Raw genomic sequence first — 15,701 nt, forward strand, 5'->3', positions numbered from 1 at the left:
ATGTTGTTAATTGGAGACTCTAAATTGTCCATAGGTATGAATGTGAGTGTGAATGGTTGTTTGTCTATATGTGCCCTGCCATTGGCTGGCCACCAGTCCAGGGTGTACCCTGCCTTTCACCCAAAGTCAGCTGGGATAGGCTCCAGCATACCCCCACGACATAGAAGCGGCATAGAAAACGGATAGATGGAATATTTCAACTTTATGCTATTTTTTGTTATAATATTGTGACTTTCTTCTGTTTGTAATGTTTTGTAAGAATGATATTTAAAGAAAAATATTATGTTATCAGAGACTATTAAACTTTTTTTTTCTTGTTTTTAATGTTTGAACTTTCTTCTTGTACATTTTTTGTAATATTGTATTATATCTTTAATCTTATAATATTATACCCAATCTAATTTTCCTGGGATTCCTTTTTTTTTATAATATTACGACCTTTTAAAAAGTGACATATTTTAGTCTTTAATATTTTAAATTTATGCAATTCTTTTAATAAAATGACTTTATTCTCCTAATATTTTGTCTTTATACTCATAAAATTTCTCTTTTTTCCCTTTTTGCTGTTGTTTTCATTGTGTGTTTAGAATGTGCCGAGGGCCAATTAAAAAAACAGCCACGGGCTCTAAATGGCCCCCGGATGCGCTTTGTACACCCGTGCTGCAGGTTTTTGCCCTTCACAACATTAGAGGATGGTTTTCAAAAACTGCAGCATCGGCGTTTATGTATGGAAAACTGAGCTTTTTTTGGCTTGTGTCGCTGCACCACATTATCTCATGTAGTTAAACCTTACTTAGCAACACAGCACGACGAATGAAGTTATTGACCTATCGGTGTTGGTTTCATTTCGTGCGGTGGTAGACGTGCATGTACAACTTAGAACACGCAGATTAAAAAAACAAAGAACATTAATATTGTTTCCCTGGGCGAAGTGTAAATGAACGCAGATTTTAAATATAATGTACATGTAATACATACAGTATATCACTATTTGATGAACAGAGGCATTATGATGCCACCGGGTCAGCTGTGGTTGCTTTTTCAGGCTTCTGATCGGACAAAATGATCACGACAGCCGGTGAATGTGTTTTTTATGTGGACGGAGATTTTTTTTTTTTTAACTCCAACAGTGTGGATAGACATTTTTTAACACCGGTGTGGTGAAAATGCGCAAAAGGCTACACGCATGCACGCTAGGTTTGTTTGTTGCGCGTGTGTGTGCACGTGTTGCGGACATGCATGTGTGTGACATGCATGAACGCCAGTTATTTTATTTGGTTCTACGTAAAATTAATTTTTTCTGCAGTTTATTTTGTAATTGTGAAAAATAGAGAATTTTCTTTTGAACAAGCTCTTTTTTTTAACCACTTTTGATGATGTGGTGTAATTTGGAGCAAGCTGCATATAGTCTCTTCACGTCAACTCAAAGTTGTCTCCACTCCCTTTACATCTAACACTACACTCTACCTCCCCTTGTGAGGAGTTTATCTAAAATTGTCTCTTTTTTTTTTCCTCCACAGAGCTACGGGACTTACAGGCAGTCCAGTTATCTCAGATATCTCCTTGATTCGTTTATCACCCCATGCACCGACTGGGCCGGGCGAGTCACCGTTCAGCCCTCCACATCCATACGTCAGCCCCCACATGGAGCACTACCTACGCTCGGTGCACGGCAGCCCCACGCTCTCCATGATCTCTGCAGCACGAGGACTGAGCCCGGCCGAAGGTGAGACTCACCACACGCCTACGGCATAGTATGACACAAAATATTGACGATCGCATTCAAAGTGCTGTTGCTGCTTAATTTTTCACCTTTATGAAAGGCAGAAAGCAATTATTAACCACAAGAACCCAAAGCCATTTGTGCTTCAAGTACAATTATGAGGGATACACCACAAACCAAGTGGAACACATAGAAGATAATAGAGATGCTTTTTTCTAAAATACTACTAATTCACTTCAAAGATGAGAGATGTGATGAGAGACACAGTATATAAAAAAATTCAAATTGTATTTGATTGAGATAAATGAAGTATTTACCAGTAAGCATTCTGACCCCCACACACCAGTTACGTGTTTGTGAAGCACACAAATTAGTCCAGTCGCATTAGGAAAGTCCTCCAATCCCAACTCATTATGTGGATAAGAGACACCTGTCACAGAAACAGTCTATTCCATTCAAACCTGTCCACCACAAGACGGAAGAGCTGTCAAAGGACCTCAGGGACAAGACTGTAGGCCGGCACAAAACTGGAATGGTGAGAAAGAGACCAGCATTGGTGCAATAATTCATAAATGGAAGAAGTACAGGGTAACAGTCAATCTCTCTCGCTCTGGAGCTCCATGCAAGATCTCACCCAGTGGTGTAAAAATCAGATGTGTGCAACCCTGGTGACCTACAAGAAACGTCTGACCTCTGCGCTTGCCAGCAATGGTTTCTCCACCAAGTATTAAGCTATGTTTTGTATTGGAATCTATAAACATTGTATTGGAAAATACACATTATTATTTTTTCTGGATTTATTTTTCCTTTCTGTTTCTCTCCGTTGAAATAAATTTACTATAAAAATGATGGACTGTAAGTCTTTGACACTATGAGCTATTAAACAAAAACAGCTTCTCAATTTTTTTGTTTTAAATTGGTACTGTCAGCCTAGATGCCTACTGATGGAGCTAGGGATGAGGGAATACACCACTATCTGTATCTGTATCTGTTCACCCATCTAAATGATCTGTATCCGTATCTGTACTCGGAGTGGGCAGGGCATAAACCTGAAGTGGGTGTGGTTTAACCGGAAACGGGTCGGGCTTAAATGGGTACATTATTTTAAGTGTGAAATTGACATGGATTGATCAGAAGTTGCTATATTTAGTGTTTATTATTCAGCTATATGTGTACTGTGTATGTGTGAGTGATCTGTAAGACTTTATGGTTTGATTATGTTTTAATGATCCTTGTGAAGTTGGTGACTCATGCAAACATCCAATGATGGCAAACAGGGAAATAATCTGTCATGGCGTTCAGTACTACGAGCAAGGTTTTCCAACTAAGGAAAACCTAAAAAACCCCACCCATAGTGGAGGCAGTGACCAACGCGACACGGGCCGTTTTCAAATCTGCCTTGTCAAATGTACCGCGTACTCCTCTCTCAAGCTGTAGGGAGTTTGTCTCAGAAGGGGCGGTCGCTGTGTGTGGCTGGCCAATCACAAAGCGTGAAGCGTAAATACATAAGTAGTTACCAATGAGGATTTTCCTTCATCACGATTACGGATGACGAGCGGTACTCGTTTCATGCTCATACTCGGCAAAAATGCATTATCCGGTTCATCCTTAGTTGGAGCACAGACAGCCTCCAGACTGTTACCACTGCTGGGGCCTGATATATTCTGGATGGTTCCACAGTTTTAGTTGATTTTAATTTATACGTAGTCCTGGATTTTTGTCATTGTGATTTTTTTCTTCTCATTTCTCCAGCAGTCACCCATGAACACTTAAAAGACCGATCCCTGTTCAGTCTCCCGCCACCACCACCTGGCGCCAACCCCACAGAATACTACCATCTGATGGCCAGTGCCGGACAACGCAGTCCGTATGGCGACCTTTTGATGCAGAGCGGTGCAGCGGGTGCAGCGGCTGCAGCAGCAGCGGCAGCGGCGGCAGCAGCAGCGGCTCACCTACCAGATTACATCAGTCCTGTGGATGGTGAGAATAAGACCTTGAATTACAGTATATTGAATCAACATACACTTTAGATTACTTCTCAAGAAGGGGAACAGTGTACTCCAATCTGTGATGATGTAATCCCATAATGGACAAGCTTCGTACGAGACACACAGTTGAACATCCTGCCTTTACTGGTTTTGTGTAAAAAGCAAAAGCGGCTTTTTGCCTTTCTACTTCCTTTCGTCTCTTCGGGAATTCCGTATTAAACACGTTTTCTTCCCGTTGGGAGTGGGATATACTGCACATTTTGTTATGTTGTACCAAGTCAATGCAGGGTCAGTGTTGCTGATGCCAATACTGATGCTGATACTTGAAATTCTTCAAGATCGTTGACTTTTAATTTGTTGGTCATGATTATAATCCGAATAAAACAGGACAAATATTTTAGGCAAGCAAAAAATACAGTATATTTTCATCAACAAACTTATTTGTGAACAATTTAACAACATATATCTACAATATTGTAACAATGTCAACTAATAATAAAAATATTCCCTTTTATTACAAACAATTGTTCGTACAAAATAAAATCAATAGTGCAAAATGAAAAGAGCAAAAACTACGATTGGTTCCGCTTGGCTTTTGGACCTCAAAGTCCTCCTGTGTCCAAGAAATGATTACCTGAGTTTGTTGAGCTTAGAACAACACAGAACAGAACTAAAACATTTTAATCTGATACTGTTACTGCCCATGGTATCAGTACTATCAATATTCAATATTGGAATCAGTCTGCTCAGCGCTTTTTTCTGGTCCGCTGTACACAGTCATGCACACAGACCAACACACTCAAAAAAAGTATTTCAGATAAGCAGAAGACATTTGCACAGAAACTCAGTGACACCAGCGCACACGTTTTTGGGTGTTTTTTTTTTTTCTGACTTCAGCCAAGCATCCAAGAAATCTTCCACCCTCATGAATGGGGGAATAGAAAGCACACAGAGTGGAATCCAACCCCGGAAAGTCAGCCAATCCAGTGCCTAATATTCAAATACTCTCCTCGGCCGTGAGTCCAGCTTCACTCATTCATTGTTGTCCAACCACCAAGACAAAAAAGTGACCCACTACCCCCACATCTGCAGGAAAACAATTTCCTTTAATCATAATGTGTAGGTGATCTATCGTGACAGCCAAAAAATGATGAAGAGATGTTCTTCACTTCCTCCAACCACTTCTGTGATACCACTGTGCTGCCAACCCACACTTGTTTGGACATGCTGTTTACCCTAATAGCCCCCGACCCCCAGTACCTCTCCCCATGCCGCGTTCACACTGACTGCCACCATTCCAGTGACTTTTTTTGGTGTTCCAACACGAGTTGTGATGATGTGGTCAAGGTTTGGCACCGTGCCTGCATTCCATTGCGACCTTGAGAAGACATAGCCCGTATTGACCCAGGCAGCCAGCGGCTAATGGTCTGCACTGGCAGCCGCAGCCCGATTCAAATGCTTGTTTGGTGCCAGAATAAGAGAAGATGAGTAGTGACTGAGGTGGTCAGCATGTGCTTCATCCTTTGGTGTTTGCTTTGGATGGCAGTACAGATGAAACCATAGCATAAATGTGTTTGTACAGTCATATTCAGCAGACCCACCGCAAGCAATAGGAGCCCTCAGTGTGGCTCATCAGACACCCCCGGTTTTTACCGCTGGTTTACTTAAGGGAAAGTGGGGACGTACTCACAGTAGACCATTCGTACCGTGCTTGACTTGGGTGTGAGTCCTCCTCCCTCAGCTTGCCCCCGCTGGGCTGCGTTCACACTTACAGTAGCATTCGTGCTTTGGCTGATTTGCTGGTCCCGTCACCTGCAGTCTGCTGTTTCACTGCAAATCCCAAAACCCTTTTTTTGAAATTGTTTCCTTTAAAACTCTTTAACTCCGAAGCTGTCACAGGATTTGTAATGCTATTTTTAAACGACCGTAAGTCTAACCATTTGTCCAATCAAATCGATCAATCTGATTTCATGTCATTACAGCGTCACAGCAACTGAGGGACATGGTTTTGATACAAAGCAGAGTTGGGGTTTGGTTCCCTGACTTTTTACAGCCGCGTACCCCTTCAGACATTTGACGTGAAGCCATGTTGCCCCTTCTGCTGCACACCTTTTTACATTTCATTAAATTGAAATATTAAACATGATTAATTAGTTCATTAATTCTATGGTAAGTAATTGTGGTTCAAAAATGTGTATAGTGCATGATCAAATTTTGACAAAGGTTTTACATGAGCACTGATACATAGCTAAGATGTGAATTTCTCTTGGAGATGAATAAAGTATGTAAGTATTCGTCTTACATATCTTTTACTTCAGCCGCATGTTGGGATCCTTCTCTTTGAATGGGTTGAACTGGAGCTTCACTTCTGTCCACTTGCAATTGCTATGATTTAAATCCGCATATTAATTTGATACCAAATTGAAAGGGAAAGTTGAACAAACATGATAAAGCAGTATCCAAAGTACAAAAAATCCACCCAAGCAGCGGTAAAGCCTCATTTTCAGGGGACTCTCCACTCTCTCATCCTGACACGCACGTACATTGACAGGTTTTCACAGTTGGAACACCAAGTTAAACACTCTTAATACACAACATAATCATCAAACTTACTTATTCATATACTGTAACTCACACAGAGCAATGAAGAACTTCATGCCGTGTCTTCTTCCGTGTCTCATTCCTTCTTTCGGGGCGCTCTGTGCTACAAGGCATTCAGGTGTGCTCGTAATTGTGAGCGTTAGGCTCTAATTGTTTTTCATTTTTATTCACGTACCTCCAATGACCCCCCCCCCCCCCCCCCCCCCCCCCCCCCCCCCCCCCCCCCCCCCCCCCCATGTGCAGCCTAGTGTTCCCGACTTGGCTGCTTTCTCGTTAAATCTGGCGACTTTCCAAACCCTCTTGGTGACTTGTTTTCCCAAAAGCGACTAGCGACAAATGTAGGGACTGATATTAAAGAACTGAAGATTAAATGTGGTGGGTCTGATAAACCTGTACCTAACGTGATGCTAAAATGATTGAATGAACACCAGCCATAATCACCATATACTGAACCAATGTAGCACTGGACAATAGCGGATTAGCTCAACGGGAATGATGGGTCAGTAAAGTTACAGTGCAAGGTACTGTATGTAACAGTGGGAGCTATTCAAAAGCCTGCAGGAGGAGTTGTAAGGGGTTGGCATTTAAGTAAGGTCAAATTTAATGTCTACCATCCTGAAGCGAGATTTCACTGTTGATCTTGGACGTTGCGCACAAACATTGAACTATATGTTGGTTCATGGGCGCATGAGTGTGAGTGTCTGCATAAACAGCCTGCTAATCACAACAGCAGCGTTTGGTTCGGACACTGGGGGCTCATATAGGACTCAATGCAAGTTCCTTTGCTAATAAAAATCACAGTGTAGTCGTGAGATTTCCCAGGGAAAATACATTTCCCATCTGGTAGCACGTGGGGTTGGCTAGCTGTAGCTGTGGAGACCTTGAGCGCTGCTGGCCTCAATGCCAGAAGTCGACATGTCTGCAATCAAACAAAAGCACGGCAAAGATGTGACCAGCACCAGAGCAAAACATGAAAAGCAAAGGTGAAGGTCAAACGTCCGATCAAATTTCACTCTCTCCTCCTTTTGGTAACAAACCCACACTTTGTATCAAAGCCTCGTCTACTTTAAGTTACACAGTCCCTTGCATTACCGTAATGACGTACTAGAAAGCACAGAGCCTCTCGTTTACGAAACAGTTTATTTATTATTATATATTTTTTATTATTTAGACTTATTTCTAAATGCGCAAATGCGTCAAGACTTAGGGTAGTTTAATAAATAGCATTGCACATCCTGCCAATGGTAGTGTTAAAGGGTTTTATTAAAATAATTTGGAAAATTGAGTGGCTGGATTAAAATATGCCCATACCAGCTCTAAGCAAGCCAAAAGCTATTAAAGACCAAATGTAGCTCAGGACGTTTTAGCAAAATTTGCACATTTGCATAAATGAGGAAAACATTCACTCCAAAAATTCAGAATATTATGTTTTTGCACATCCGAACTATGCATGCTTTTGCTTTGTGAGAATTTAGTCAATCAGCAGTTTGTTTCTATGCAGGAAAAGACTCATTCTTTGTTTGCATCACTTCAGAGGCTTTTACAGATTCCATATTTGCAAATCGGACACTGCTTGCAGAACGTTGTAGCGTCCATGTGACTAGAACTAGGAAGACAAGCACGGTAGCTGTCGAGCTTTGCTCAACCCTCCAATTGAAATGATCTTATTTTCCTCAAGGCTATTCCAGCTACTCTACTATCTGCTCTAGCAAACCCCTAAAATAAACACACTCATCTACACACCTTCATACCATGCTTTTTAATATGCGTGTGTGTGTGTGTTGGCCTGTAATTATGAGTTTATAAAAAAAGGGGTCCCACAGTGTGAAGCAGCCCTCATTGTCACATGCAGACACACACATACACACATAATAACATCATATAATATTAGTGCAGCCTTCTGAGGCCTGCACATCTGTTTTCTCACTCCCTGCCGGAACCCGCACACCCTTTCAATTATAGGTGCCACCAAAAGACACTCTCGACTAAGCAGTGACAATTTAGTCCAGGTAAAATCAGCTTGATCCATCACCAGATTCTTTGGAACGACACCTTTCTGAACCTCTTAAACCCACGGCCATTTTCCTTGAAAAAGACTACATTTAAAAAGATTTTCATGTGCATGTACAAAGGTCTACATGGATGATTTTGGTATTGAAGTGCTGTGAAGAAGAGACTTTGATGGTTACTGTAGATGTGAGCATGTACATATCCTTGCTACTTCATAGGAGTAAGTGAAGCTGCTTGTTGAGTGAGTTTTAGTGGTAAAGGAATGAAGGATACTAAGCGTCCAAGCTACGGTCAAGTTGTTGCATTAGTGTTTTGTTTTATGAAATTATTCCTATTCCACATTTATGCACAGCACACTTTTTGACGTGTGTGCCAAGATTGAAGAGGTGGTTCGAATGTTTCATTTTGGCAGAGCGCCCAAAGGGGCGAGGCAGGCGCCAGGTTACCGGTCTGCCAGACTGTGAGCCCCGTTTCCTGCTTTATAAAGGGGATCATTAATACGCATATCTGCCATTAAAACTCTTGGCGTCGCAGCAAGCTTGGCTCATTGCAAAAACGGCAAATCATCGCAGCTGCATGCACGAGCCTTTTGAAGCACCGCGCAAGAAAGAGCTCCTTAGCCATGATCCCTAATAAGATGCAGCTTGCCCCGCTCTGTTTGTCCATATGAAATGCATCAAAAACTTGACATGCTTACTGTATGCTTTGACATAACAAAGAGCAGTGTTTCCCGGAGGTTTACAGCTACTTTGCAACAGTTGCCGTAACGTCTGTCGCGTCCCACAGGCCTTTTGATTCAGTGCATATGTCTTTACTTTACGACAAGCCGACACCAAAACGTTAGTTTTAGAAGTAGTAGCCTGGTTTATGGCTCTGGCGAAGTGGTTGTGGTGCCAGGATTCATTTGCCTTGACGGGTGGAGATTGGCTACATATTGACAGCAGCGCAGGTGAGGCACGGGAGCTGTCCGGTTGCTGCGTGTAATTAAGTGAGTTGTGATGTGCCCATTAAGAGTTTCCTGCTACTCGCACCTCCTTAATGTCTGCTGTAAAACCTAATTACATATAAAAACACAGGCACAGATTACTTCTGCTTTCTGTCCCTGCACATCGCAAATCATCCCCTTATTTAGGCTAACGTCCGCCCAGATCACTTTGTAACAGCGCACGAAATCCATGACTCCTAGCATTCATACGCATTCAGTAATCTGTACCCTTAATGGTGATTGTGACAGTGGGACCAAAAGAACAGCCAATATTGGTTGGCGGTTCTCCTCTCTCTGAGCTTTATATGATGTTCATTTTCGCTTCCATCGTCATGGCGTTCATTTTCTTTGGCACACGTTGGCCACGCTGCATGGGAGACATAATGAAGTGTAAGAGGTTAACTAATAGGAGCTGCTATTCTTCCTCAGTGTGGCTGAGCAGGCACACACTGTATTGTTCTGCCCAGCATGAGGCACACCTGCGTCCTTGTGCTGCGCTTGCTGCGTATTCTTCTGCCGGCGCCTGCTGGAAACCAGCGAGTCTCGTTTTTACGGACCAAAATGAAGTTTTAAATTAACTTATGGGAGTGCGTTTTTAATCACGAAATGACGAAATACAGAACCTCGTAAACTGAGGACCACCTATACTTTCAACTGAAGCAAAGAACGTACTGTGGAACCTCGGTTAGCGTTCACCTCGGTAAGCTTTTTTTTTTTTTTAATGTACGCCAGCGCTTTGCCTTGGTTTGTGTATATCGATCCGGGTAGCGTACGATTAAAAAAAATAATAATTGTAAAACTATAAAAATGTGTTTTGTATAAACTGTTTTGGCTTTCTGGAAACAATTAATTGGGTTTACGTTATTTCTCGTGGGAAAAATGTATTCGATTAGCGTCCGTCTTGGTTACAGTCAGACTTTCTGGAACGGGTTAATATGTTTGAAAATGATTGAAACCGTGACATTTATTGAGTAGCATACAGAATTAGCATTTTTGCTATTGTGGCAAATACATCACATCAGGCTTTCCACAGCAATTTTAAGGCTAAAAGCCCAATAGAGATATGTTGTATTTATAATATTTGACGCCATATTAAATCATTACAATGATTAAATGTCTTACAAGTGAGCTTTAATAGTCAAAAATAAGCTTTTGCTTTAAGTGCATGGGAAAGTAGTACGGTCCATATTGTACTTCTAGTGCTAGCATACAATACCAATAACAAAGTCTATCAGCTGCCTCCGTGCCTGATCTGAGTCAGCCGTGTTTTTTTATAATGGTGTTAGATCAATTTGTTTAAATTGCCTCAATTTAACTTGCTTGAGTAGAGATTGATATCATGGTAATTACTGGCAATGATTGGTGGGGATTCATTATGCATAAGAGGATGCAAATGTTAAACAGAGGAGCGGTTTGTGCAAGGCAGAGATGCAAGAGATAGTGCAGCCTAGCGTAGATGTGACCTCCACTTGAGTGTTCAGGGATTTATTGTGGTCAAGGTAAACGTTAGCATCTGTTAGGCGAAGATAGGAATGGAGTAAGTTAAAAACAATCTGCTCACATGTCCTTTCAGTCATTTGATTGTTAGGCAATGCATTTGGATCAGTTCGTAACTCTACAATGTTTGGCTTTGTGTCCAGTTTCACGGTTCTCCAGCCCACGGCTAACACCCCGACTGAGCAGGAAGAGGGCACTGTCCATCTCTCCACTGTCAGATGCGAGCATTGACCTGCAGACGATGATCCGCACCTCACCCAACTCCCTGGTCGCTTACATCAACAACTCCCGTTCCAGCTCGGCTGCCAGCAGCTCTTATGGACACCTGTCGGTTGGAGGGATCAGGTATTAAGACACGTGTCTCACATGCACACATTACTGTACCTGTGCAGGAGATTCCAGTTTTGATTTGGTATTATAAATATTTGAAGTATATACACACATCTTTTTTTTTGTAAAAACATCATTAATGTCTTTGTGGTGTAACCCCATCATTTTACTTAAGCCTGGCTTCTTATGCGTTTTTTGAAACAAAAACAAAAGTTCCCATGATATAACAGCCTTTTCTTGTCCGTTCATCGCAGCCCCTCATTCAGCTTCCCTCATCCCATTAATCCGGTGGCGTATCAGCAGTTGTTGTCCCAGCAGAGGGGTCTGAATGCGTTCGGACACACTCCTCCGCTCATTCAGCCGTCCCCGTCCTCGTTCTCGGCCCGCCAACATCCCCTGGCCACGCCCCCGATGCCCACCACCCACAACAGCACCAACACGGAAGCGAACCAGGTGGGAATGATATGAGGATGATGGGTGCTAGGCTGATCAACAATATCAACATGCTGCACGTCGTCATTGTCAAATACCTTCCAAGGAGATGAAAGTAGTCCGCGTACGGACAAAAACCTCTTTTACCCTGTCACTGACTCCCAAGAGTTCAAATATTGAAAATCGGGTATTTTAATTCCAAACTACTACAGTATGTTAACGTTAACATACGGTAGTTAAACTGAAATCATCCCTTCTGGCATGGCTGCCATGGATATCATAGAGATTCAGAATACAGCTAATCACAATCACACTTCGATTTTTTTAAAACTGGAAGTATGTTAAAAATGCTTAAAATAAAACAATGATGACCTGTCCGCTGACCTGCCCAATACGCTGTCCAAAAACTCAGTCAGTCCGTTGTGTCTCAGGTTAGAAATATGCACAACACTCCCTTTCTGTTCCGTCTGTCTCCCCTCCTCCATCTCTTGTGTGTGTCTTCGTCGGGCCACTGTTACCACCAGGCTCTCTGCTTGTGTAAACTTCCCACACAGTGAATCATTTTGTGTTACACATATTGAAAGTCTGGGTGCTTTCACTTCATTCATCTTCCGCCTCACTTCTAATCATCAGTAGTACACGTGCACACTTTTGCTAGCCTATAGGTGGGATTCAGAGCCCCCTCATCATTTTATACACAGTAGAGAGTAGGGAAAAATAAGTATTTGATTTTGGAAGCTGATTTTTTTTAGAAAGATATGAACAGTACATCATTTTTATGGTAGCTATGGTGATGACCTTTGGGTAGTGACTGAAAGAACAAGATGGCGGGCACAAGCGGCTGAAAGGCTCCGTAAGGTGGCTGGGCTCTCCCTTTAGAGATAAAGTGAGAAGCACTGTCATCCGGGAGAAACTGTTCAGGAGAGCCGCTGCTTCTCCACATTGAGAAGAGCCAGGTAAAGTGGCTCAGGCATCTGGTCAGGATGCCTCCCGGACGCCTCCCTGGGGAGGTGTTCAGGGTACGTCCGACCGGTGGGAGTCCTCGGGGAAGACCCAGGACACGGAGAGACTATGTACTGTATGTCATCTGGCCTGGGAACACCTCGGGATCCGCCGGGATCCGCGAGGGAAGTCTGGGCTTCCCTACTTGGGCTGCTGTCCCCGCGACCCGACCTCGGATAAGCGGAAGAAGATGGAGGGATGGAGAGACAGAATGTAAAAAAAAACAAAAATCCAGAAAAAGAAACAAGGCGACGTGTTTATTTTTCTTTCTGTCGAGTTCAGAGTTCCACAGTTCAGGAGCCAGCTGCCTCTTAATTCTCAACAAACGCACTTTCCTCCCTCTCTGTCAGGGATAATAACTCCTCGTCTTTCATATTTTTGTGTCTTTGTGATCGTCAACCAGTCTGAATAGTTTAGTCTCAGCAACGGGCGTGGGGCCTCATTTATAAAGGTCGCCGCGCACACAAAAGTTGCATCAACGGGGTGAAATGTGGGTACGCATCTTTCACTGCAAATGTTGCCAGTTAGAGAACATTTCAGTGGAGAAAAGGGTACACATTCCTACGTACTTTTCCAGCCAATTGTGGAGCTCAGGTTTTTTTAGACACAGGAATCGGTGACGCCCGATGGTGACACCACAAAATGAAGCACGTGAGAAAACACAGATGAACTATAAAATACTGTCCATAGCTCCACACATACTTCACAATGCAGAAGCCTTCTCTAATTGCGTATATATTGTATATATATTTGTTAGAGCCTAAATATAGTACAACCGTGGTTAGCGTCATTAATCTGTTCCTGAATGTTAGACTCTAAACGAAATGGATGCTAACCGAATACATAAGAAATCATGTAAATCCAAAGAATCTGTTCCAGAAACCCACAAATGTTGACACGAAACATGTTTTTATAGTTTTGCAATTAATAGTTTTACATGCAGAAACAATTCCAAATGCATATTAATACATATAAATGACGCTCACAAGGGCATTTTGTGAAGAAAAATCACAGTTGGACTCACGCAGTGTATTAACATGACAAGACGGGCACCATATTGTACGCTAACTAGAGAATGCACGCAAACCGAGGCAAAAAATGCCGTAAATTTGCGACGTTAACAGAAAAACATGTTAACCGAGGACACGTTAATTAAAAGTAACAGCGGTTAGTTAGTTAGTTAGTTAGTTAGTTAGTTAGTTAGTTAGTTAGTCAGACGTAATGAGCACCTCTAATTTGCAAAGTTTGCCTTCTTTCTTTCCAACACACACTGCTTAAAAGCATCACCATATTCATGAGTTATTTAGCACTGATCATTTATGATGATTGTGGAAGGAGTCGTGGGATCACACCGGGGTGGAGCTCCAGTGAACACAGTTCATTGCAGGTGAGATTTATAATGAGAAGACTGCGTACAAGTGTGCACCACATGCTTTCGTTGATGTGAATATTTCCTTGCGCGTGTAGATTCTGAGGTTTGTGAGTACATAGTGTTTCGGGATGGAATCCATGCAGTTTTTTATTATTTTATTATTATAACATAAGGCATCTGGTGCTATGTAGGGCTATCGGGCAAACCCTCTTCCTAGTGGCGGGAAGCCATGGTTTCACATGGAAGGAATGGGGGTGGGATGGTTGGGTGACTGTAAGATTGATTACACGGAATGATTCACTGGTCAGTTATGAATGTCTGTCATATCTGTCGGTCAGAACGCTAGTGGAGATCCAGCAGTGAGCAGCACAGTCAACCCACTAAACTCAAAGAGGACAAAGGTTAAGCTGGAAGCGGAAGGCCCTCTGCCCATCTCACCAACCTCTCAGGTAAGGAAATCATATCGTAAAGTACAGTTAAGCCAAATGTTGTGATTTGATTCATGGTTCTGGCTAGAAATCACAATTGCCAAAATATGGTATGAAATTGTATTAGCGATATTACTGAAAAAGATTTGTATTTTTAAGAATGATGCTATATTATTTATTATCATTCCCATACCTTATTGTCCAATTTTGAGGAAAACCTTTTGCATCATCCTGAAGAATCCTGGGAACTTCTAACAATGTAGAACAGCAGTTTCCAAAATGTAATCTACGCCAGAAGACTGCAGCTTGAGAAAAATAATGTTTTGGTTTGTTTTGTTTTTAAAGCATAATTGACAGACTTTTAGTTCCTGTGTTGACAAAGTAAACAAAATATGGTCCAGAAAAGCAGGATTTTCAGGAGCAGGGGACGCCCCAACTATATAATGTTCACGGCTTATTGACAAACCAGGAAATGACCTCCCTACCTCAGAGTTATGACGTGCTGAAATGATAACAAGAGGTACAATTTATATGACACCAACTAAAGCAAATAAACGAACTAGTAACAGTTGCAACTGCTTTTGGGGCTATTTTGTCGGTGGTTACATTTAACACGTACACTGTATAGTGCAGGGCAGTGCCCTGCGATTGGCTGGCGACCAGTCCACTGTGTAGCCTGCCTCTCGCCCGAAGTCAGCTGGGATAGGCTCCGGCATACCCGCGACCCTAGTGAGGATAAGCGGCATAGAAAATGGATGGATGGATGGATGGATGGATGGAATGGCAGGGCAGTGATGGGTGGTGCATTTGGTACCGGGTAACTGTATCAATGATAATACAAGTCACCTTATCTTCAAATACATACTGTAGTCACCAACACACCTGACCTACATTACTGCTAGTTACACTGAGTTAGTGACTCATTTCCATCGGTGATCGGCGGTACAGCAGTGCTTGTAAAGTTGAAGCTCAGCCAAATGTAAAGAGCGTAAATAAAACGGCTCTGTGACAAACAATATTTATCTAATAACCTGATAAAAATATAAAACCTTTTAAGTAAACTACATCTTCTCACCATAGATGCCCATTTCTCCTCCCTAATCAACCACTGTGGGCATAACTTGGCAACTTGTCAAACAGTTTTGCTCTGATCATCCAATCAGAGGATGGAACAATGCTGATGTCACTGTGGGTGCTGACCCTGAGAGGCAAATCTGAAATCTGATTCGTTACAGAAACAGCCGATTGCTAATAGTGTGTATTTGACATGGGCCAGCACTCCTGATTCTGAAGGCCCTGGGCAGTATTAGATTAACATTGCAACACATAGAAG

General features: G+C 42.3%; 1 protein-coding gene across 3 annotated transcripts in view; it reads left to right on the forward strand.

The window, feature by feature from the left end:
* gli2a (GLI family zinc finger 2a) overlaps positions 1-15,701 on the forward strand; it is an 88,933-nt gene that overhangs the window by 60,413 nt on the left and 12,819 nt on the right. For 2 of the 3 annotated variants that reach the window (XM_054786975.1, XM_054786977.1), the window contains exons 4-8: positions 1,521-1,726; positions 3,476-3,703; positions 10,948-11,149; positions 11,389-11,587; positions 14,279-14,389. In XM_054786975.1, the coding sequence (XP_054642950.1) occupies positions 1,521-1,726; positions 3,476-3,703; positions 10,948-11,149; positions 11,389-11,587; positions 14,279-14,389 (946 nt within the window). The remainder of the gene's footprint in view (positions 1-1,520; positions 1,727-3,475; positions 3,704-10,947; positions 11,150-11,388; positions 11,588-14,278; positions 14,390-15,701) is intronic. The other variant, XM_054786976.1, reaches the window with a different exon arrangement.

Source organism: Dunckerocampus dactyliophorus, chromosome 9 (assembly GCF_027744805.1).
Source record: "Dunckerocampus dactyliophorus isolate RoL2022-P2 chromosome 9, RoL_Ddac_1.1, whole genome shotgun sequence".
In the NCBI taxonomy this organism is placed as follows: domain Eukaryota; kingdom Metazoa; phylum Chordata; class Actinopteri; order Syngnathiformes; family Syngnathidae; genus Dunckerocampus; species Dunckerocampus dactyliophorus.